Source organism: Colias philodice, chromosome 14, assembly GCF_061535455.1.
Source record: "Colias philodice isolate Cphi_HAF_F1 chromosome 14, ilColPhil1 Martin Lab GWU primary, whole genome shotgun sequence".
NCBI lineage: Eukaryota > Metazoa > Arthropoda > Insecta > Lepidoptera > Pieridae > Colias > Colias philodice.
The window spans coordinates 5,588,576-5,614,259 of record NC_143099.1 but is presented as its reverse complement, the minus strand read 5'-3'; the positions used below and the strand labels follow the sequence as shown (position 1 = coordinate 5,614,259).

Sequence of the window (25,684 nt, the reverse complement as noted above, 5' to 3'; positions counted from 1 at the left end):
TAGTTTGGAAGAGTAAATAATAAATTGAAACCATTTCTACCCAATTAAATTATAATTGATCCTAGAACCAAATAATATAATATAATATATCTACCTTATTAATACATGTTGTTATTACTTTTTGTATTAAGATTGTTGCAAAGTTAATAAATATATATTTATTCACAACGTTTATTCATAAATTAATTGCATCGTGCATAGCATTCTTTGTTTCTCCTAAAAATTTGTGTTGGTAAAAACTGTGGGTGAGCATGACGATGGTTGTTGTAAACTCAGGTTGTAAATGACAGTGACAAGTGACAATTGACACTAATTTTGATTTTGTTCTTGACTGTTGAGTTTTAATTTGTGTGGTATGTTTTCCTTTCTTATCGCGAAAATGCAATAGCCAATAAACTGTTTAACTAAAGAAGAGTGATAAGAAAGTTTACTCATGTCGTAGTCTTGAGCGTAGTGTATTAATATTAGTATTCTTAGAATTCGAAAATAATAGGCATCTACTTTTAGAAACGGTAAGATCTAAAATTAGTTATAAACCATAATTTTGGATTTAATATTGTGTGTAAACGCTTTGTATGAGATATTTAATATATTTGCTTTACATTTTATGACACTTTAAAAAGAAAAATTATGTGCGTAGTTATTTATAGCACTAAGTAAGCATCATACTTCTGTGAAACTATTTATATTTTGTAGTGGCGTAATACCACACATATTCAAGTCCGCTAATCATTCGGCGCATGTTAAATTTCCAGTTTATTTGATAAACATTAAACATTCACAACATACACTGCTTTCATTCACAGAAAAAGTTTATTGGTACTCAATTTAACTATTAGGTAGATGTTTCATTATATAATATATTTAAATATCTAAATGTTAAATATTTCATTCGGTACCTAGTTATTTCACATGTAAAAAATTTGATATTGTTGGTGAAAATTTAATTTTCTTGTAGTACATATGTATTGCAATGACAGTGTAGAGTCCACTTTAATTCCTACCACATAATCCTCAAAATATTATATGTAATTTGCATTGCCTTATCCTGAACATTTTGAGAAAAAAGAATGAAGTTATAGGATTATTACAAGTACACAATAATGTTGTCATTTTTAAATAAATTTTATATTGCAGGTTCCTCATAGTGGCCACTGAAATTTGTGTATGAGGAAACCACTATACTTCCTAATAAACTTGCTTCATTACCAAAGATATCCAAAGATCTCAAAGACTTCAAAAATGGCTGGAATTGATGTGTGCAAGCAGAAAGAATGTCTTCAACATCAGGATAGTCTCCTCTTGTCTAAGAAGTATTACAGAAGAGCTGAACACAGGTATATATTTTTACTTTATATGAATGCTATTTTAGTTACAGGTATTTTTGACTACACAATTCAATTAGAACAACGTATTTTAGTAAATTTGGATAATGAAGAAATAGTTATATTCATTACTTGCTGCACTTCGCGGTTTCACCTGCGTGGCTCCGCTCCTGTTGGTCTCAACATAATTGTATATAGCCTTCCTCAATGATGGATATCAAACACCGATAGAATTTTTCAAATCGGACCAGTAGTTCCTGAGACTAGCCCGTTCAAACAAACAAACTCTTCAGATTTACAATATTAGTATAGATTTATGTATTGTTTATTATCCTTGGGGAATGAGAAATTGAAAGAAGATAATGTTTAGAATTGTAGAGTAATAAAAATAAGACTCAAAACTGCTAGCTAAAACATTATAATTATCATTTATTGAAATGGTACTTATCACAAACCTCATAAAATTTATTTTATCTGTTTACTATACTAATAATCTTTATGTTGCTAAGTAAAAAAATGTAATTAAATTTAATATTTTGATTGCTTTTACGTGTGTTGCATGAAAAAAAAATTACACTATAGAAAAAAGATATTTTCGTAATAAGTACATTTTAAATATTAAAGACAGGACACCCTCCATCAATTATACCTTCATTATCTATAACATAATGATTTTAGAGGCCACTTCTAGAATAATGTTGTTTATTTGCATGTTAGTGAACTTAGCAGATCATTTTTAGCAGATCAAAAAAAAAATGTGAGTTCTTATCGCATGCAGTTGAGTTCTACAGTTCCTGATACTTTTTAGAAATAGTTCTGGCGTTTTTACCTTAAAAAACGACATTTGAAAAAATGATCTGCCAACTTCCCGTAGCAGATCATTTTTAGCAGATCAAAAAAAAAAATGTGAGTTCTTATCGCGTGCAGTTGAGTTCTACAGTTCCTGATACTTTTTAGAAATAGTTCTGGCGTTTTTACCTTAACAAACGACATTTGAAAAAACCCGACCTGGACCCGGCTTAACGTGATGCTAAGACGTAATGCTACGACGTGATGCTACGACGTGATGCTACGACGTGATGCTACGGCATGATGCTACGCTGTGATGCTACGGCGTAATGCTACGGCATGTGTTACGGCGTGATGCTACGGCGTGATGCTACGGCATGATGCTACGGCATGATGCTACGGCATGAAGCTACGGCATGATGCTACGGCATGATACTACGGCGTGATGCTACGGCGTGATGCTACGGCATGATGCTACGGCATGGTGCTACGGCGTGATGAAATATGACATAAATAAATTTTCTAGTGTTTCATTTTACGCGAGTATTTCTAAAAAGTATCAGGAACTGTAGAACTCAACTGCACGCGATAAGAACTCACATTTTTTTTTTGATCTGCTAAAAATAATCTGCTACGGGAAGTTGGCAGATTATTTTTTCAAATGTCGTTTTTTAAGGTAAAAACGCCAGAACTATTTCTAAAAAGTATCAGGAACTGTAGAACTCAACTGCACGCGATAAGAACTCACATTTTTTTTTGATCTGCTAAAAATGATCTGCTAAGTTCACTAACATTTTATTTGCACCATCAATCAAAAGAAATTGAAAAGAAAATGTTACATCTCAACTTGCCTACCTATTTGTCTTTTGTATAGAATACATTTTGCTCTACAAAAATTCTAGTAAACAGTTCAAGCACTTCATTTACAAATATTTTGTGTAAAAATAATTGTCAAATAAAAATGACTCTACATTTCCTTGTTAAAGATTTTATAACATTCAAAACAAGTAAACAAAGCAAGATAAATTTTAATAAATTTTGATAATACTTTCACTTACATACAGCATGAAAAGTATTTACAAATATTATTAGCACTTAGATACTGATGATACAATATGTGAATTTACATCATTTTGTTTTATCTTGACCCAACAAAAGTGTTATCACAATGTGGGGTCAATTAGTGACGATCTTATTTGCGTCTACATTTACATTTAATGTCAGTATTTGTCCGACATCCTTGCACGCCAATTGTAACACGTTGTTCTGTAACAAATAAATAAAAATAAAATGCCAGACGCATTTGAAGTTGCGTATCCACTTTCGCCATCAGTTAGTCCACAACAGATACGCGCACGCGCAAATTCGTCTTCGAAACCGAGACCGGTTGTGACTTTTCTGGCAGGAAACGAAACTTTAGAGATACCCGATAAGTCTATTGCTGGAGTTGACAAACCTCTATCCAAAAGCGAGCTAGAGTTAGACAGTTACGCAGAGACTATTAATATGGTGCATAATACGTGGCTTGATAAGAGACGCTTGGAGCACAGGTGCGTATCTAATGTAAACATTATTTGTGACGCAACTTCTACCTTCAGTAGCAGTAACATGTTCGCAAATAGTTTATTCATTGAATTATTATCTTATTGATGTTATAAATTCATTTGCCGGTCTTGGAAAGATCTCATCGTCAGCGATATTAAGCTGTATCTATTCAGAAACTTGCGTATTTTATTAAATTTACCCATAACTTCGATAGGAAGAATTAAGAAATTTGTGATTGTTTTTATTCACGAACCAGATAAACAATTTTTTAAGTAGGTACTGGTTATTAATTATTATTATTTTTTACTACAAATTCCGTCATTAAAACCGTTGAAGTTTGATATGTAATTACTCGTCCTGTTCATATTAGATCAATGTATAATAACACTCACAAATAATAAGAGCCGAATTAACTTTGATTAACTGAACTTTTTAAACACCTTCCGCGCGCTCTATATAACGATACGTACCTAATAATTTTTTTTTGGGAACGGGGAGGACCTAAGTACATATGTATATGAAATCTCGGAACTGTAAAATTACTTGACTTTAGATGAAAATGTTAATTTAAACGTTTCGAAGAACAATAATTAAAGATGCGAGCATTTATCTACAAGAATAATTGATATTATTCTATAACTTTTCATCAATATTGTTTGTTAAAACTATTAAAATTTGACTACATTACAATTTCTAAAATCTTATCGACTTCGTCTCTCGTCAATAGAATTACATATTTAGATATGTAACTGGAGTATGTCAGATTTTGTTTACCATTCTCCCGAATCCAAAGTAAATCTGAAAATGTATTTACATAAAGATGCACAGTATTTTTCACAGAATCATGCCTCGATTGGCTAGGGTGTCCATAAAACTCTTATCAGACTGTTTATTCCCATCAGTTGGGTTTAATATTATGGCATAATTATAGTAAATGTATATTGTCATAGACTATAATAATTATAATAATTATATAGTCATAGCTATAGTCATAGTCATAGCTATAATAATTATGCAAATAGATATATCAATGAAATCAGTAAACATACCATTTATTCCTAGTTACATTTAACATTACAGACTCTTCTGTTTTTTTGTTAGGTCAGCCTTGAGATTTGCGGTGATTGTTATTCGGTTTTAATAATTTTTGTATTCAAATTATTTTAAATGTTTATGGATGGATTTTTAAGTTGGAGAATATAAATATAATTTATTTTGATATATTTTGATATATTCAATCATTATTTCTATGACCCGTTTTTTTTATCTGGAGCATCCTGCCATTTACATAATATGTATAAGCACAGGAGTTTTACCTCCGCTTGCATTAGAAATAAAATATGTATTATTTCTCCGCCTAATCGTACAAACTAACAAATTTCTTAAAAGTTTCATCACTAAGTTGACAATGATTACATGTTCACTTTAAGTATGTATTATGACAAATAGTGTTATCTTATGACGTGGAAGATTTTTATCAATATTTCCATTCACACACCCGGAATGTTTGATTAGACGATTTATTATTCTTGTATATTTTTCCTATTGTAAAATTTACAATGGGTCAATTGTTGTTCTGATAGATTGTATATTTTTCCACTTTATTATCATTATGAGGTATTTCACGGATTTTTTAATTTATTATAAATGCATTTTAGTGTATTATAATTTTTGCTTTGAACGATAGCATTGTATTTATTTCTCGATTTAGGTTATGAAATTGTTGTCCGTATTTAATAAATTATTTTTGTAAGTTACGCCATGTCCTGTAATCATTTTGGAGTCTGGTCTAGCGGCTTTCTAAGCATGTCATGTCTCATACCATCAATCATACCATGGAATGTTTTTGTTTGTTTAAAAGCCTATTCGTATTCATTGACACAGTTTAGTGTCAACTTTCGAGCATTGACTTAGATGTAAGGCTGTGAATCAGCTGTTAGCGCGGTCGCGGGGGAAGTAGTGGATGGACTAACGTCGACGCCGACGTGAATGGCGTCAGTACACGCGAATGCTTTGCCGCTTGATAACGTCGCATTGTCTTTAATTGCTAGTTACGCGGTTTTTCGTACTCATTATCGGATGTTCAGTAGATGTTTTTTTGTTCAAAGTACAATTAAACACCACCTGATCAAATCAGTGCGACCGCGACGAATCGTAGACAAAGGTTTTGCGAATTACACTTTATACAAATTTATTATTTATACGTCTGTTTATAATACAAATGTATGTGATGTGTGAAATTTGTTTCGAATATCGTTTTTTTGTGTTTGAGTACTGAATATCTTTGATGGTAACAGATCTTTTTCATTATTGAAACGTGATTATAATATAATTCGTGCATTTACTTTATAATCACTATCACTTAGTTAAATATTAATACCTCCATGGTCAACAGAAATTATTGTGCAAGCAATGTACAAGCTGTACCAGTTTGTTACACCGTCAATTATTTAAGATAGAAAGGCGAAAAGCCACCCACACAATTTCAACAATATAATATTTTAATGTATTCATAAATTCATTCTATAATGAGCAAATTTTGTACGTACATTGGTATGGTAATTGGTACTTTGGAACCGTTGACCTTACTCTGAAATTCAATAGCAATAACATAATTACCGTGATGTAGCGTCTGGTAAAACTATATCGATTGTCGTCTCCTGGCAGCGCTCCCCCAGGCGTTCTGTATCCTCTCCCTAATGAAATTTCAATCGTTTCACAACAGAACATTATACTTACTCAAACGTATATGACACCATTCTTTTGAATTAACCCTCACTCTGACCGTTTATTGACCCAGAATTTTGTCATCTTAATAAGTTAATTCGGCTATAAACATGCCGTCTTGTTTACGTAAACATTCAACTTTTGAGAAAATGTCAGAAGATGTACTCTATAAATGCATTATAAACGAAAATCCCGTGCACGCAATCTTGGCATGATTCGGAGTACCCATTAAGGTCTTTTAACCTTGTTACTGTCAAGGATATCTACTCAAATGCTTCCTGTATTTGGTTAATAGTGAGCGCAACACCATCTCTACATTTGGTATTACAAACAAGTCAGTATTAGTGTTGCTAGGTAAAAAATTAAGTTGTGTTTACTAACATTGGAATACAAGTTGAAAGCGAAAGCGGGAGTGTGTTAAAAATATATTCGTTGAATTGTAATGCCATGAGGTATCAAGAGCTAATGGCGAATGGAACGTCTGAATATTCTGCGGCCAATGGTTCCTCTTACGGAAAGGGAGACCGGTATACGGCAGCTCCGAATGAGTAAGTTTTATTGAGATTTATTTAACCGTAGTGGTTTAAAGGTTAAGGTAGGTAGGTACGCACGCAACATGCTTGTATCCAAATTTTGAGGATAGGCACATAAAAGAAAAATAAGGTAACATACAAAAATACAAAAAAAGACACAGACGAAGAATTTTACTCTACATAGCAATCACGAAGATTAAAGAAAGGGATTCTTCTCATTACAAAGTGGTCCAAGCGGATGCTTACATTCATCTCAAATGATGATTTCTTGGTATCATGATTGAAGTACTTAACAGCAAATGCCACCATGTACAGATAACATAACACTAACAATCTATATTTACAATACTTTCGATGACTGCGTCCGGTTATGTTTATAAATATTTTGCAATGTCGTATAAAAATATATGCTAGTAATTTTTATATGAAACTGTAGCAAAATTTAGACGAGGCTTATAAATAGGAAGTAGCAGTGAATACTGTAATAATTCACTGAAATTTTGACACTGCCGTAATGATTATTTCGAGATCGCTGGAGAACACGCTCTGGAAGAATTATATTGCAGGGATGTCATTGGCATTCATACACAAGCGACTTGGCAGATTTCGGGGTATAATGGCACATATTTGCGTTTTGCTGTCGGTAGTGTCACAATCTGCCATTATTATAAATCGAACCACAGCACTTAACGGCGCCAATATTTAAATCAGTATTCACACCTGGCTTGCACAACAACATGCTTGACATTGGAAGTGTTTATTGACTTCTAAAATGAGATCGTAGACTTTTATATGAAACTTGATGATGATGTTCAATATCCAAAATAGATGAGATTTATTTAAATCAATTAAACATCTATAGATATAAAACTCAAAGGTGACTGATATAGTGATCTATCAACGCACAGTCCAAACCACTGGACGTATCGGGCTGAAATTTGGCATGCAGGTAGATGTTAGAACGTAGGCATCCGCTAAGAAAGGATTTCCCGAAATTCTTGCGGGAACGGGGATGCACGTACAAAGTCGTGGGCGAAAGCTAGTAAATCAATATGATTAATCTTTATGACAATTTTTTTTATTGTGGACTGTGGTATTTTGAGAATGCTGTAGTTTAGAAAAACAATACGGACATTTCGTCGCATTTACTTATTTCCTGATTGTTACAACTTGTTGTTCGTAATTTTTTGATCAGTTTTCACGCATTGCTGCAATGAATATCTTTGATGGTTACGTGCCTTCGCTCGTTAACTCCCCGAACTGTGTAGTTCCAGTGTAGTCAATTTTGCGATAAGAGTGTTCCGACTCTGACATGGCTGTAATCGCGTGATATTTTTAATTGGCTGGCTGATTGTTAGTTGTTACGGACTTTAATTCCGTCTAAATCTAGCACAAAACCAAAGTTCTTAGACGGCTCTACTCTAATCTATAAGTAAAGCTTATTGATTTTGGTTTCACTAGCACGTATGTTATGATTTTGTTTCACTGCAAATTTTATTGATACCATATTATGCATTTAAACTGGGTTGGGTCATTATGAATGTACCGCTTTTGCCGGCGTAGTACATATTTGAGTATATTGAATGATCGATTCAATTTTTTTTTATAGAATCTATAGAACAAAGACCCTCTTTGTGTTGTCTTGTATGTTATATTGCAATATTTATTTTGCACACTTGTGTGAATGATACCATATCTGACGTTCGTTTAAAAATAGCGAATAATAAAAATCGAATCTGCCTTATAATTGCTGTAAAATGGTTTGCCAAAGTATTTGATTCATTTTAAGTTTATTTATTTTTTTCCTCGAATATTTGGATATTGTACAAGGTCATGACGTATTAATTATCGTCCACCTTTTTGTTTAGCACTAATTATAATATTATGTAGGAGCTATTTTTTTCCTAGAGAAAGCCAACCAAAAAGTGGTTTATTTAACAAATAGGTTAGACAACCATTGGGCTGAAGCCGATTTAACATTAGTAATTATGTGAAAACGTAATTGTTGTTTATGTCAATTTTAAAATAATAATTTACTCTACCGATATTATCCTCAATTCACAGAAATTTAATTATCTAGTTTTAATAGTTAATACGTAGGTAAACTTACTAAGAGAAATGTAACCAGTTTTAAAAATTATGATTTTCCCAACAAAATTAACTCTAAGCACGAACGAACTAAAATAGACGAATTATTATCATCGAGTGTGAAACACACGACACTTTGTCATTGTGTCCTACTTTTCCGTCCTATATGAATATGGTAATCATCAGTCTCACCTCGCTTAGAATACTAACGTCGTATCAATTTGTTACAGGATCTTTGTGAACAGATCGCTGCATTTAGAAAATGTTAAATTTTACGGCTTCGACATGGATTACACTCTGGCAGGTGAGTAAGCGTACTGCATTTCTTTTTATCAACAAATAAGTACGCGTTGAGTCATTAGTACCGTGAAATGGTGTGCATTGTGTGTTCAAATTTAATTCAAGGTTGAAATTTGTTGCAGAGTATAAATCGCCACAGTATGAAACGTTAGGATTCAACTTGACCAAAGAAAGATTAGTGAACAAAGGGTATCCACGAGAAATTCTAGAATTCGAATACGATCCGTCGTTTCCAGTGAGGTAATTTTATAAACTAAGGATGAAAGGAAGAGGAATTGATAAATATTTTAACGCCGATATTCCAGCCTAATTTTATTATGTAGGAGAAGTTGAAACAGTATAAATACTTATCGATGACTGATGGGCTAGAAATAGGTCATGATGTCATCTATGTTCGTACTACAAGCATTTATGTGTCGGGTGCAGTATTTCATACATAATTTTTACATTTGTCTATGCTAAACCAGGGCTATTAAAAAGAAGTTTTAAAGGGTGTATGAAAGGAAATACGTGCATAATGGCTTTAATTTAGATACATTATCATAAAAATAAAAGATAACATTGTCGCGTATTTAGAAATGATTGTCACCCTGGCGTTCGTTAAATTATATTTGTATTGTCATTACAATTCGTGTGAAACATTATTATCACAGTTTATGTCAATTACATTTTATTAAATATACATTGATAATTAATATACCAATTCTGATTAACAAGCATATGCGTTTAACGTTTTGAAGTAACGACGCGACGGTAAAAGATAATGCATACTCATCTGTCCGATAAAATATCATTTGAAACACATACTTTATCAGATATTATTATGAAATATATAATAAAAATTATGTACATACTTAATTAAAAAAAGTAAATAGACAATGTGCGTAGATATCAATGTATGAGCTTAAAATTAAGCTATTTAAAATAAGACAAAGTGCGTACCAGTCAAATAACCCAAGTCATAGTGTAAATAATACTACTTACAAATATTATTGTATTCTTCAAATATTATGAAAATAAGACAAAATAAATCTTTTTCAGAGGTCTGTGGTTCGACACACTATACGGTAACTTGTTGAAAGTAGACGCATACGGGAACATTCTTGTGTGCGTGCATGGTTTTGAATTTCTTAAACAGTAAGTTATTTTCTTATATTTTTTTATTAATCTTTCTTTGTATTGTTGTCTTTAATATATATTTTAGTGGGACTACAAAATTGTTACTGTAGTTTGCAATTTTTCGATTAACATTGTCAAAACATTAAATTTATAACTAACTAATATTAAATATATACATTCTTCTTTATAATAATATTTTTTGTTCCAGTTCTCAAGTATACGAATTATATCCTAACAAATTCTTAACATTGGATGAATCAAGAGTATATGTACTGAACACATTGTTCAATCTGCCCGAGACTTATTTGATAGCGTGTTTGATAGATTTCTTCACAAACTCTCCACAATACACAAGGTGAGCAAAACAAATAATTTATTAATATCATATTAATTGCGAAAATATATTTTTGTTTCATAATTTTACCCTGTTAATTTCTAAACTTCCTTGAAACTTTCATGAAAAAAGATTTTTCTTCTCTTATTAAACTTTTTGTTCGTATACTTAATTTTATTTTTATAAAAGTTTTTTTTTTCTATTTGGAATTTACATAATATTGTGATATTATTTATTTCAATGCCTTTAGAGAAAAAACCGGCGTAAGATGCGGCGACTTGGCCATGTCGTTCAAGTCTATATTCCAAGACGTTAGGAACGCAGTGGACTATGTGCATATTCACGGAGACCTCAAGAAGAAAACTATTGAAAACTTAGACTTATACTTGAAGAAAGATGAAAGGCTACCAACTTTCTTGTACAGGATAAGAGAAAGTGGAGCCAAGTTGTTCATACTCACGAACAGTGATTACAATTTCACAGACAAGATCATGAACTATCTGTTTGATTTCCCGCATGGCGCTAAGGTGAGTCGCTTTGACACTCAAAAGTGTTAATATTTATTTATTTATTTATTTGGAGATCTTACAGAAACAATTAAAGGCGTATACATAAATTAATGACATAATCAATAATAACATTAACAATTGTTTCCTCTACGTCTCACAGTGAACATAATAGAAAAAGTAAAAGAAAAAAAAAAACACAATACAATTATTATCTGTTGCAAGGTAGCCAAATATTTAAAACGAATACAGACTTCTGAAATATTAAACCGGGAGAAAAAGCATTAATTTAAGCATGTAGATACTTATTCAAAGTTAAAAGGTTTATACATATAATTGGTTTATTGAACATTTGAAACTATATCGGGAGCATGAAAACAGATCTATTTCATTTAGTTTGTCATTGTGTAAGACACACATTCTGTGAAGTGGCGCGCGTTGTCCTGCGTTGGTTCTGGTATGTTGTATGTGGAAAAGACATTTGGAACGAGTTGGTCGCGAAGGCACACGAAAGGACAAGTCGGCTAGTAAGTTCGGAGAATCAATTTCACCTACACAAATGCTTCTTAAAGTGACAGCATCAGTTACTGAACGTCTGTTGGACAAGGACATCATGTTATATTTTTCTAAGAGTTGATTGTATGAGCATCTGGGAGAGCATAAGCGATAGTTAAGTGTGCGCAGAAACTTCTTCTGTATCATTTCCAATTTATTTATATAGCAATTATAAAATGGATTCCATATAGGAGATACATAATCGAGGTGTGATCTAACTAATGATTGGTAGAGGCAAATAAATGTATCCTTTCGTCTGAAATTCTTAGTAATTCGGGTGATGAAACCCAACATACGGTAATCTTTATTCAATATGTAGTCAATATGTACGTCCATTGTGAGTTTAGCATCAAGGTAGACGCCTAAATCACGAATAGAAGAGTCGGTATCAAGAATGTGTTCTCCTAGTTTAAATTTTGATGGAATAATATTTATATTTTTAGTAAAACGGACATGTTTGCATTTATTGTAAGATAGGTATAGCTTGTTGTTTTTGCAGTATTCGCCTAACCTATCAAGGTCTTCTTGTATAAGACGAATGTCATTTTTATTTGAAATGGAAGAATATATTTTTAAGTCGTCGGCATATAAAAGAAATTTTGAGTACTACCTAACTAACTAACTAATATTACTAAGTACCTAACTAATTTTAAAATCAACGTGTCGAAATCTAGTTTTATAATTACGAAAATTATTAGCTTGTTACTTTATCTGTGCTTTGAGTTTTGACACATAGGTGGCCGCCATGATATGCGTTCGGAATGATAAGTTTCGTTAAGTAAGTAAGTAAATGATAAGTAATGTTTATGTCATGGTCTACACGGATTTCCATGAAAATTAGCATAACTGTAGAAAATTCACACGTACATTATATTCAAAATTTCAATTTCAGTCGTAATTTATGTCGGATTTACGTATTACTTAGATTTAAATATTTAAAAATCGAAAGTAACTCGAAAGTTGAGTAACCTTTAAACATACAGCAATATCTAATCTCTCTACTCATATATTAAGTTTAAATAAAATAGGACAAAGTACACGTTGATTTTAATGCGTAATATAGAGTTAAATGAATTGTTTTTGTGTTATGTAATATAATTACGATGCAATAGAATACGCAGAGAGGAGCGATCTGCGGTTTTGCAAACATCGTGGTCAAGGAAAAATGTCATTTATGTACCGGAGACACGTTCGTCAAAGAATAATACTTACTTGATTTATAATGTTTGGAGTGTGATCTTGTGGCCTTGGCATTCCGATGTTTTTGTTTTCTGCATGACCATTTAATATCATATATTTTTGTGTTTTTAAAGTGAAACTTTTATTACATCGTCTCAAACTTTTTGGTCTGTGTAGCGCATGTCGCGTGTATAGCGTGTGTCGCGTGACCGTCACGCGACATGCGCTACACAAAGCAGTGTTCGGAACCTTTCGAACAGTTTCACTTTTACCGTGGTTTCATAAAACCACACAACATTTTTTTTATTTAGACATCCCAAAATACTTTACAGATTTAATAAATTATTGCTAAACAACTTACTTAAAACTTATTTCTATTCGTATTTGATTAGACGAAAATCTGCGCATTACAATTAAAATCTATAAAAAAAGTAATAAAACTCTTTGTAATCATTATTTTTGCACTCCATTTATCTATTTTAGTAACTGTAAACAGATTGTTAACGTTGTTAATGTCAAAGTTGTTTTTCATTATTTAAAATAACGTTATTTGATCAAAATAATAAGCGTTTTTCTTTATTACTTTTGGAATATTCGCTTGATGATCGAATCGTAGGCGGCGTTATGTTATTTGAACGTAAAAATTTATTGATAGTCACATAAAACGCTTCCAATTTATTAATATGTGAAGTATTTTATGGTTTATTCAATAACGATATGATTTTTTTAACGAAACAACACAGAAGATACTTTATATTTCCAAGTATTTTGAAATATCAATCTTCATCATTGTCAGAAACTTAAGACGCTTCTGCGTTATTAATTCTACGATCTAGTAGAGATATAAAGAACCATTCTAAATATAAACGCGTGGGTGCGTAACATACTTAGCCTTTATTCATGTTTTATTTTTGTAGATCGTAACACAAAGTATCTGTATGATATTATGGAATTGATTTAGCGGAAATTTGGTATACAGTTGCTTCTTGATGTAATAATTCAGTGTATATAGAGCTATACTGTTATACACATACAACCGAAAGGACATAAGTAATTATATATTTTGTGAAGTTAGGTTAGCTAACCTAGCGGTCTACGCTATTACTACGATATAACGTTTTTTTCCTATCCTTAATTTTTTTCTAAATAATAATTAAAAATTTCCCTAAGCCCGGCGAGCCACACAGAAACTGGAAGACATACTTCGACTGGATCGTAGTGGATGCCAAGAAGCCACTGTTCTTCGGCGAAGGTACAACTCTAAGACAAGTGGATACACGCACGGGAGCTTTGAAGATGGGTCACCATGTGGGACCGTTGCACGAGGGACTGGTTTATTCTGGAGGTAAGGTTATTTGAACATTTTTAACACGACTATAAAAGCTTCATGTTTGTTTGACTTAGCAAGACTCGATTTTTACCCACTTTAAACGGTTTAATTCAAACTTAATATCCAGGATCGGTTACAATACAAATTAATTAATGTTAAAATATTTTTTTGTTAAGAAGATTTATAAGGGAATAATATATACATTCATATTTAGTTTTTTGTGTTATTAATTGGGTTAATAGTAGGTATAAAATGATAGCAATATTTGCCTAATTTGATTACTAATATCATTAATATGTCTACAGATAAATCTTGATGGCGGAGTATGATAGCATTTTTAGAATACGCAATATTATCTTTGAGCTTTGTAATATACAAAGTTGCTCATTCAGAGTGATTTAAATATGTATTTTGTAATTTGTTTTTAAATTTTTGTATTTTTTTTTTCTCAAGTTTATTTTTCTTTTTATTAACCAAATCCCACACTATATTGATAAGACAGAGTATGACCAAATACCCATGTAGAAAGAATCCACCATAATTATTCTAAAGCACGCAAATATCGTCGTTTCCATGTGTTCACAGTTGTTTATGTGTAAAATTGTATGTCATTAACACACAACCAGGGCAAGTTATTGGCCTTAAGCCAAATACAAGCGATTTTTGAGCCTTTGTTCACATATTTATGTGTTTTATTTTTATACAAGCTTCCTTAAATAGCGTTAGAGTCGCCGTATAAAGATCTAAATTGAATTAAAATAAACGTGCTCAATTACCGATTGACAAGATTGTAGATACGTGTTTGTCTTTTAAGGTTGTGGCTCAGTAGGCGTAGCTTTTTAATAAGGTCAATAACGTATTGTATAATTGATTTGATATCTATCTGTATAACATATACTGATTTATACAATCGTATAACTAGTATTATCTATAGATAGTTATTAAAGATTCACTATCACATTATAATCATAGTAGATTGGGTGACGTACACAAATTGATAATCCTTATCTATTTGATTGTAATTGTTAAGATTATACACACCGCTGTCTCTATGTAATATGCTGTAATTATGCAATCATTTATATTAAAGTTCCTAAATACATTATGAAATAAAATATTAATTTAACTTTATACAATTTATTTACGAAATAGTAAGTAACGATGTTATCAAACTTAAAAGCAGAGTGCTATTTATATTTCACAAAAACATTTAATTTATTTATAACGTCCAGTTGATGTTGTTTTTATTAGAGGAGCTTTATCAGAAAACTTATCTATAAGTAAATTAATGTTTAAGTACAAACATATATCTTGTCGATGATTAAACTATGTTTGACGAATGTATGATCAGCTCATGTTTTTTATACGCGCAAATTCCAATCTAATTTATAATCAAGGTAGAGTACTAATATACTGATTTTTGGACTTGTTAAAAATTATTGTGTTGTTTTATAGCGCTCCTTATTCGTTTTTGAATTAATACGGTACCCGATCATCCTTTGTTGTTAAAAAAAAAAATCAATTCAAACTCGCGCTTAGGAATACAAATGAGCAGTCATATTTTAACAGTTGTATTTAAATAATCTACAATACACTACTACACTAGTCCTAAGCCACATGATGTAATTATATGATCTATTACTACTACTTGATTTAGAATATAGATAGCTATATTCTAAATCAAATCTTACATAATCTATTTTCTACTGTTGATAGTACATTTTTCTAAAACAAAGGATTGGCCTTTTTTTGAAGAACAAAACCAAATTGTGTATAGTTCTATACAAAAAAGTACCATATGAAAATTTGTATATACAATGTTCGTACTAGGCTAGGTCAGCTAATGCAATAATTACAAAAACAATATTTTGTTCCAAATTAGGTTCATGTGACGTATTCACCGAGCTTATAAGCGCAAAGGGCAAAGACGTGCTTTACATCGGTGACCACATATTCGGCGATATCCTCAAGTCAAAGAAAATCGGTGGTTGGCGCACATTCCTCATTGTGCCAGAATTGGTACAGGAGCTACATGTGTGGACAGATAAGTGCCAGCTGTTTGCGCAGTTGCAGAACTTGGATATACAGCTCGGAGATATGTACAAGTGAGTGTGTGTTCTTTTGTTCTGTAGCTAGTATGTTGGGCCATTTTTGGTCGGCCGAGTAAAGACAATTATAGATACATAATAATAATTATATAATAGTATATAATAATTATATAATAGTATATAACTTGGTCTATCTGCCAAGTTTAATCAAAATCGGCTGCAATCTCAAAGTAATCGTGCAAAACATTTTATTTTATTATTGAGTGAAACTTATTTTATAAACTAAGGTCGAACATCAAGTAACCTTAGTAGGTTAGTACATAAACAAAAATATGAGACAAAACTGCAGTCTCTTTGCTAGAAGCAATATCAGGCCACCTAATTAGAAAGGACATGTTCTAATAAGTCTATTACTAACCAAGGCAACAACATAATTAGAGTAATTTCTAAACAAAAATAAGCTAGGTAATGTAATAGGCCCTATTGCTAAGAGACAAAATATAAGGCAATTTAATTAGAAGCGATATGTTAGACTGGTAGATAATTTATTTAAATTATTTTATATAAAAATTGACTTGTTTTGTTAGAGAGGATTGATTGGATAAAAGTTCTAAATACTGATAATATAAATAAAATGATTGAGTTTTTAGACATTTTATTTAGATTATACACAATTTGAATTTTATCTAAAAGAAAATTGTATGGCGGATCAGTGTAGTAATCGATAACACCCGCATGTATTTAAAGTAAAACTTACAGTTATGTGTTTGATCTAATTTGCGGAACTTTCTTCTTTTCTCTTGTGCCTTTTATTTAGTTAAAATTTAAGTTATTACATTTCAATAAGTTCCTTTACGGTAGTCACGTTTTTAAATGCTAATATAGAGTATGAAGCAAATAATATTCACTCGCGAAGCTACAAACTTTTTTCAAAAAAGCATTTCCCTACTTGCATTATGACACGTTTGTTTTTAACATTGAGAATTATCTCTATAGGCATGTATTTCGTAATTAATCCACCTAATCTATAATACATAATCATATTATTTTCAGAGACTTGGACTCTAGTACAAAAGAGAAGCCGGACATATCGAAACTGCGCGCCGCGATCCGTGACGTCACACACAAGATGGACCTCGCGTACGGAATGCTCGGATCGCTGTTTAGATCTGGATCTAGGCAGACTTTCTTCTCTTCACAGGTATGGAGTTTGATTGTATTTTTGATATATTATAATAAGTAGGTTTAATTAGGTACCTAGTGGTTTTGTAGAGCTCGGCTAAAACTTACGTTACTTTTACTACGACTTACTGTTATTTTTTATTTTCTTCCTTAACTCATTTCTAAAAATAACCACTCTTAACTCTCCAGATATAAGAAAGAAATCAGAATTGATGTAATTTATAAAAAACTACGTATGTAGTACAAATTTGGTCCATTCAGGTGTAACATTGATTTGACTCTTGTCTCTTACGAGTCCTACGTCACACTCTAGTGACGTAGTTGAGTCTAGATGACTATATTTAAATTGCATTGACGTTATTAAATGTCTTAACAGGACATAGGAATGCGATCAGAATGAATCAACCATTGCTTACATATTAAGTGGTTGTCTTTTAATGTCCCAGCCACACTATGCTACTCGTCCTGCTACTCGTGCTGCTCCTCGTCCTGCTCATCGCGCTGCCGCTCGCCTCGATATTGCCGTCTGGCCACACACTGCTCTACTCGCGCGATTAATCGCGACGCTCTTCACTAGGGATGGGTCGTCGACGTATTTTTCATCAACGAGACTAGATCGTTAAATGACAAATGTAGTTCAGCAACTAGTCGTTCAACCAGTTAAAATCTTCGACTAGTCCATGTGTAAAATAAATAACTATTATTAAATAAATTCTTAAAACAATAAATTCTAATCTCAATAAAACAATTAATAAATGTTTATGCTTTCTTACAAAAATTATACTCCCTAAAAAAAGTATTACTAAAAAGTAAAAACTTATTATCGTTTGTTTTTATAGTTTAAATTCAAAACATTGGTCTTGTAAACCAAAAATATTTTTTTTTAAACTTCAAAGAAAAGAATTTATTCTTATCAATAAGACTGTTTAGCCGTTGAATTCAACTAGTGCATTGGTGAGCGATGGACTAGTCGAATCGTTGAGTGTACTTATAGGCGGTTAATTTAACTAGTCCGTTGATTCTATGACGCCCATCCCTAATTCGCACTCGTATTGCCGGTCCTTTGACTCGCGCGTAAAAGCCGACAAAGTAGGGAGCAGTGAGCAGGACGATGAGCACGACGAGTGGCATGACGAGTAACGTGGCCACACGACGTCCCTGCCTACTTCCCTCGTCACTTCCCATACCACTCGTCGAGTCGTGTGGCTGGGGTATAAGATATGGTTCATGTAATTGCGTATTGATTATCCGATTCAATGATCATTGTAATAAACCTTCCATCTGTCCTTTGTGATACAAGATTTATGTGTTTCGTATGTTAAACCAATTGAATTTTAATTCGATTGATACAATTTATATCAATCAGATAAGTTTAGTCGTCGTGTTATACGGGCTTGTACATTTCTATACCAAAAATAAAAGGATGATATTGCTACATAAGATTCATAATTGGTCTTTTGTGGTTTTTCAACCAATTGGCAATATAGAAATAGAATTAAGGCTGCAGTCTAGCAAAATTGCGTTTTCAACAAGTTATTTGACAATTTTTTCCCGGCTAATGAAATGATAAACTGAATTTTTTTTTCTTGTTTATCAATTAGTGTTATATACGCAATGCGCGTGAATTTTTTCACATTTATAAAGTTACTTTATGTTACCTTAATCAGGCCTTCAAGATAAGTCTCTTTCCCCCAAAGACATTTCGAGCTAAGTTTGTGCACTCACTACGTTGCAACCGATTACAATTTACACAATCTGATCAGCGCATTATTATCCTTATATAGTCGTTATTAAAAACTGCTGAATACAATTGCCGAAAAACTTATGATTTTCCTAATTAGAACGTTATAAATTCATTAAATTTCCCATTTTTTGCCTTACAAAATCTATTGATAAATACTGCTAAAAGTTATTGTTTCCATTAATTTATTCGAGTTGGTTGAAGACCAATGAGTATTAATCCTTTAAAAAATTTTTTTTTTTAATTTTGATAATTCTTTAAATATTAAAAAAATATTTAAAATAATTAGGAAAAATCCTAGCGAATTTCTTTAGTCGCGCTCCTTGGGCCGGAGCGTTCTGACGTGTGCTCTACGCTCGATTTTCCTTCATACCGAAGTGAAAGTTGCTCTACTTCATTAAATTTAATATTTTTGTTAATTGATTATTTTTATCTTAGTTTTGTGCAAATATTCGTATTTTTAAACATTTGATTTCGATATGGAAAATAAACGAAAAAAATACGCGTGTAACTACTAGAAAAAAAATTATCTTCGAACATAAAGTTAATGAAACCAAATAGATTGCAAAGGTGATTGGCAACAATTTCTTTATTTTACGGGGTGTCAGTAAAGGGATGTATATTTCTTTAAAACTAAAGTAAGCTCATAAATTTTCTTATAATATATTTTTGAAGTTCCAAAAATGTTTATTTTTCGTTTGAGAAATACGAAATATAATATAAACTTGTATTGAGAACTTGAACTTCCCAAGTTCATCCGGGGAAATCCCCATACGGGAAAATGATTTGTTTACTCCAAAATTATATGCCGAGGTGTTTTAATTTTTTCTTCTAGTCATTTTCAACGTAGCGGCATGTTGTTTGATTATTAATTTTGTAACTTAAATACAGGATGTTGGTTTTATATTCTGATCTTACAGACGCGCTGACAAATTTAGTCCGCCATTTCTAGTTTAGTCTACCAACTCTAAGTACCAATATTAAAACGAATGGATTATCATCACATCATCAAAACTCAGATGTAATGGAAGACCACAATAACATAGAAAATTCAGTGGGTGTTGAGAACTAAACAAACACAAGTAACAGAGACGCGAAGAATAAAAAAAGAGGACGAAAACGATAATTCGTTGATGCTTTCCCTTTTCGACGTATTGTTAGGGTACATCACCAATCTGCAAAAAACAAAACTGATGATTCCCAATTGCTGATTAAAAATGAAAAACAAATAATCGACAACAGTGGTGAAAATTTGCTGATCACAATGAAACATCCTTCAGTGGTAGCAGATTTACTCATTTAAAATGTATCGGTGAACAGCGTAAAGGAGAGGAGGACAGGAAAACATTATGAATGTGGATGGTGGATTGTATACAGGGTGTAATCGTTAAGTGTGTGCAGGCGATTATGACGTTATTATTGCAGGTATCAAAAAACTTAAAACTGATATCGAAATTACTTTACCTAATGAGCAAAATGACAATAATAACTTTTTAAAAGTATAACGAGAAATATCTAAAAAATTTACTTTATACACTCCCATATCAAAAAGGGAAAATGGGACTAGTAGAAGTTAAATGTCTAATTCCGGCAAAAGACATGAATGCGGAAGATGCGGTTAAAAATAAAAAAAATGACGTGTGGCACTCGGGGACTGCCGCGGTAAAGCTATTGCATAGCTTGCCTTCAAGCCACAGCTCCGAGCCCGTCGGAGTGGGGAGCGTGAGGTGTTTTCGTTACGGAATTTCTCGATTCGGTCCCCGCGCTCAAGGCCCGCGATAGAAGCTATGCAATAGCTTAAAAATTAATATTTGAAATACAATGCAAAAAATAACACTTTTGAAATACAAATAAGCAGACTTCTGCTTCTGAAGAAGTCTGCTTATTTGCTGTTTGGACTGGAGTGAATCATTCGTTAAAAATAGAATATATAAAAAATTATGTAACGTTTAGGCAAAATAAAATGATGGACCATTATCAAGATTTTACATAAATTGCCTACTGTCAGAATTGATTGATTCGAGACTTCAGCATTCGATGCCCATCAAGGACCAATCCTATATCATTCAAGCGATTGAAAAAAAAAAGAGATAAATCCAGTGCAACCGATAAAGCATCAGAATGCTAGCAAAAGATTTATTAGGTTTATCAATATAAATCTATATATTATACATAATATAATAAATCTGTAGAAGACGCGAAGACCGACATTCGCGCGGACGGAGTCGCGGGCGGAAGCTAGTCAGAAATAAATATCTTTTGTTTTCATTTGCGTATTTTTCTATTTTATAATTTTTTAACACAAACATTACATTTTTTTATTATATACAAAATTTGTTTATCCGTTTTATTAGTTAAACTGAACAACTTTCACTAAGAAACTTAGGTCGAAAAAAATGTATAGAGTTATGCATTTTGTATGGAAAGCTTATTTGTTTTTATATTTCGTCCAAATTTCTATGTAAAAGTTGATCAGTTATTATATAAACATGAAGTTGAAGATATCAATAGAAAGTATTCGCAAATTTTGTGTACTGATAAAAAAAAATCACCCGGTGTAATTTTCACGAAAATTGTTTCAAATTGTCATTTTTGGTACTTATTACGAATATTAAATTATGCATACGAATGATTTAATTTTTAAAAATTAAGTGGAGCAACTTTCCCTTAGTACATTTGTATTATTTACATATAGGATGACAGGATGCATTTGTTTGCACTACTAGACCAAGCCCTTAAGGAATCTTATTTTTTCAATTGTTTTTATAAAACATAATAAGATGAACACATCTTTTTAATAATTTGCTATACAATAGTTACTTTTAATCAATTGAGATTATACAGGATGTGATTCGTATCAGTCGTCTTACCGTTATCAATTAATTAATATCCAATGATATCAACATATACCTACATTATAAGTAGCTTATATCTAATATTGATGTTTAAGTTACGATAAAAATATCATTATTATGTGAAAAAGTCATTAGATAATATAATTACTCTAATATAAATAGTACCAAGATCAAGGAAATATCAAAGTCCTCCTCGACCAAACAACATATCCAAGCTTACAAACATCTACACTTTACTTTATTCATATTAAGTATAAAAGAAAGTTGTCTCAGTTACACCACGTATAACACAAGAACAACTGAACGGATAAAAATTTCAAAGTCAAACAAAAAATTATATTCCTATAAGGGGGAGGCGGCAGTAGCCTGTATCGTACTTATGACCAAATAAAGACGTGTGGCACTCGGGGACTGCCGCGGTAAAGCTATTGCATGCTATGCCTTCAAGCCACACCTCCGCGCCCGTCGGAGTGGGGAGCGTGAGGTTTTTCGTTACGCAATTTCTGGATTCGGTCCCCGCGCTCAATGCCCGCGATAGAAGCTATGCAATAGCACACCCCGGACACTCCATACAAAATTACCGTTTTGACAGTCACACTGTAGAGATTGCAAATGTGTGTGTTAACGCTTTATGGTTGGCACATTTGTGACTAGCGTAAAAAAAAATCGCGTTTTTCTGATGAAATACATCCGTAAACAGCACAATATCTAACTATTTTCTACGAAAAGCGATAATCACAAATCCAAAATAATAAAATTACTTTAAGTCAATATTTTGATTAATGTTGTCAATCTTCGTTGCGTTTCGTCCTTGTAGAAAAATACGGACCATTTATAGTATGATCGCGCGGGGTGAGGTAAGAGTTTAATTTTGGCGGGAGTCGGAGAGTGTCCGTTCTGTAGCGTTTAGCTACTATTATGTATTCTGTGGCAATAGCTTAAAAAAAACTATCAACATTATTATAAAGTAGTATACTCCACCACACAGGTGGTAAGGTACGCGGACCTGTACGCGGCGTCGTTCCTCAACCTGATGTACTACCCGTTCTGCTACATGTTCCGCGCGCCCGCCATGCTCATGCCGCACGAGTCCACCGTCGCGCACGAGCAGCGCTTCACCGTCGACACGCCCACCATCGACAGGTACACACAAAGATACATACAGATACACTGATACATGCACACATACAGATAAAGCAGTACGCACTATCGCAAACAGAAATACACACGCTACACAGCACTATCACATATATAGATATATACAAATTAATGCAATATAGACATAGAAGTACATACTCATCTATGCCACGCACACTGATATGCAGAATACGCACTATTGCACGCACACAGATGTACACGCACTCGCGCATCTGTCCGAACACATTAGTAAAATGTCGTATTCATTATTATTTTCATTGAATTTATATTTAAAAAATTGAAAAGCTTTGACTAATCTGAGCAATATGTTAAATAGAACCCGGCAAACAAGTGCACAGAGAGCGTTCAGCACAACGTACATCGCAGAAGTGTCTTCTGAAGACGTATCCACTTCCCAGGATGTCAACGATACTAAGGTATTTAATTAGAATAGATTTTTTTACGTTGAATTCTTCATTTTTTGTAATATTCATTCTATCCATTCATGTCCTATACCTAGATTCAGACACATAAATATAACGTGTATCTATACATACATAATATCATACTAGCTAACAAGTATATTGGTACTTTTTTATTAAAAAGTATTGAGACCCTCCTCCTTTTTTGAAGTCGGTTAAAAAGAATATCTTAACATTTAAATCTGAAAAAAGAGATATTTCTTTACCCATAGAATTTAACATTATTTCTGCGTGACAAATCATTGTTTTTTTAATACCTGGTCTAGTGGTTTCTGTTTCACGTAATATAGGACTGCATTCCCTAATAAATCTTATATTTATACGTATATACGAAATATTATTTCAGAACTCAGCGTCAGTCCCGCACGTGCGACCGGAGACCCCGCGGCGACTCACACACACGCACGACGAGGACTGCTCCGATGACGAGGATGTGGCCAAGGGAAACAAGTAGACACGCTAATTATGTGATGGTAAGTGATCTGGTGTAAATGATGATTTAAAAAAGTCCGCTAATGTTCTATTTAGCAAGTATTTTTTGCTTAAAACTTCAATAATTAAAGCAGATTTATGCTACACCGTGTCGCGAAACGGCCGTGCCCCGTCCGTTTTCGTACCTAGTGTTTTTACATTTATGTGTAGGCGTATGTAACTTGGCTACAGTCGTTTTGTACGCACGCAGTTTGTCACGAATCTTTAATAAAAAAAGCATTTAAATTGAAAAGTTCCACAATATTGCCAATATTATTTAAAACTAATTGTTTCTTCCTACATAGCTTCTCTTTCTCGTAGACGTTCTTTTGCCTCATATTTGTTAAAATACAAATAGATATAATATTTTTTTACTTACAGGCTACAAACTGCATGGAGATTTAAATGGACAACGCTGGAAGACCTGTTCTTTTTATTGATGACATTTGTTTTGAACCTTCGTTATACTATCTCTTGTAATTGTTATCTTAGATATAAAATGTTTTCTTGACCACATTACATCTTTTATTCTTTTGACATATTGATTTTATTTGACGCCGTGGTTTAGATATTTCAGAGAATGTGGCGTATGACCATATTAGTTCTCAGTTAATAAATTAAATTTATTGGAGGTTCACCGTATTGAATAGTCAGTTGGTTTTGTACCAATGTTCATTGATTCATATTATATAATTGAATATGTTATTATATTACATAATGTTATTGTTAATATTGAATAGTACAATAATTTTGTGAGTTCGTTTATACATAGTTATAATCTTATATTAGTTATTAACTCGTGGCATTTTATACAATATGCTTTTATCTATGTTATATCATGCTTAGTGATTTATTTTTTGTTATTCCTTAATGTGCATTCTTGTCGGGTGCGAGAAATGATTGAATTGTAATTTTCGTTGCCAATTTTAATATATTTTATATTGTGTTGCAGATTATCTATGTTATGTAAATAAATAAATATATTTTATTGTTTTATGTGAGCTTATAAATAAGTATTTTTATTCGTTAGTGTAAGTTGGAACATGTCAATTTCGATATAATAATAATCTTCTCATAATCTTACAGTAATATATTTTGACAATGTTAAAAGCATTAAAAATATTTTCCATTTTTGAAACGCACATAGTAATTATTATATCCTTTATTAGAATTGTGTTATATGGTAATATGTTTATAATTGCGGTAGATAGATATTTTGTACACGTAATGTGTAAAATTTGACTGAGCTGCACATGTATTTGTATGTTTTGTGTATGTAGAGGTGTATACAAGTATTCTCAGTTACGCCTGTATTGGTTACAACAGATATGTGATTAAAACTAGTGATTTTGGAAATGTAAATTTTCGTTATACGTTAACGTAGGTAAAGATACAATATTGAATAAATAAAATGAACAATATTATTGCGTGTTTTATT

The 25,684-nt window shown here is 32.2% G+C and overlaps 1 protein-coding gene across 6 annotated transcripts; it reads left to right on the top strand.

Moving 5' to 3' along the window:
* The first annotated feature begins 318 nt into the window (after window positions 1–318).
* Window positions 319–25,672, top strand: Nt5b (5' nucleotidase B). Of its 6 annotated transcripts, none has more exons than XM_089703647.1 (14): window positions 319–512; window positions 1,138–1,337; window positions 9,238–9,311; window positions 9,430–9,547; window positions 10,349–10,444; window positions 10,635–10,781; window positions 11,011–11,287; window positions 14,171–14,345; window positions 16,213–16,435; window positions 17,432–17,579; window positions 23,145–23,299; window positions 23,631–23,730; window positions 24,122–24,248; window positions 24,628–25,672. In XM_089703647.1, exons 2-13 carry the CDS (start codon window positions 1,168–1,170, stop codon window positions 24,227–24,229), a joined length of 1,791 nt encoding a protein of 596 aa, XP_089559773.1. In that variant the 5' UTR covers window positions 319–512; window positions 1,138–1,167; the 3' UTR covers window positions 24,230–24,248; window positions 24,628–25,672. The 6 variants fall into 6 exon arrangements, with proteins under 6 accessions (XP_089559773.1, XP_089559772.1, XP_089559777.1 ...); XM_089703651.1 differs by lacking the exons at window positions 319–512; window positions 1,138–1,337 and adding exons at window positions 5,661–5,823; window positions 6,741–6,934; XM_089703649.1 differs by lacking the exons at window positions 319–512; window positions 1,138–1,337 and adding exons at window positions 5,661–5,823; window positions 6,732–6,934.
* Window positions 25,673–25,684: the final 12 nt, after the last annotated feature.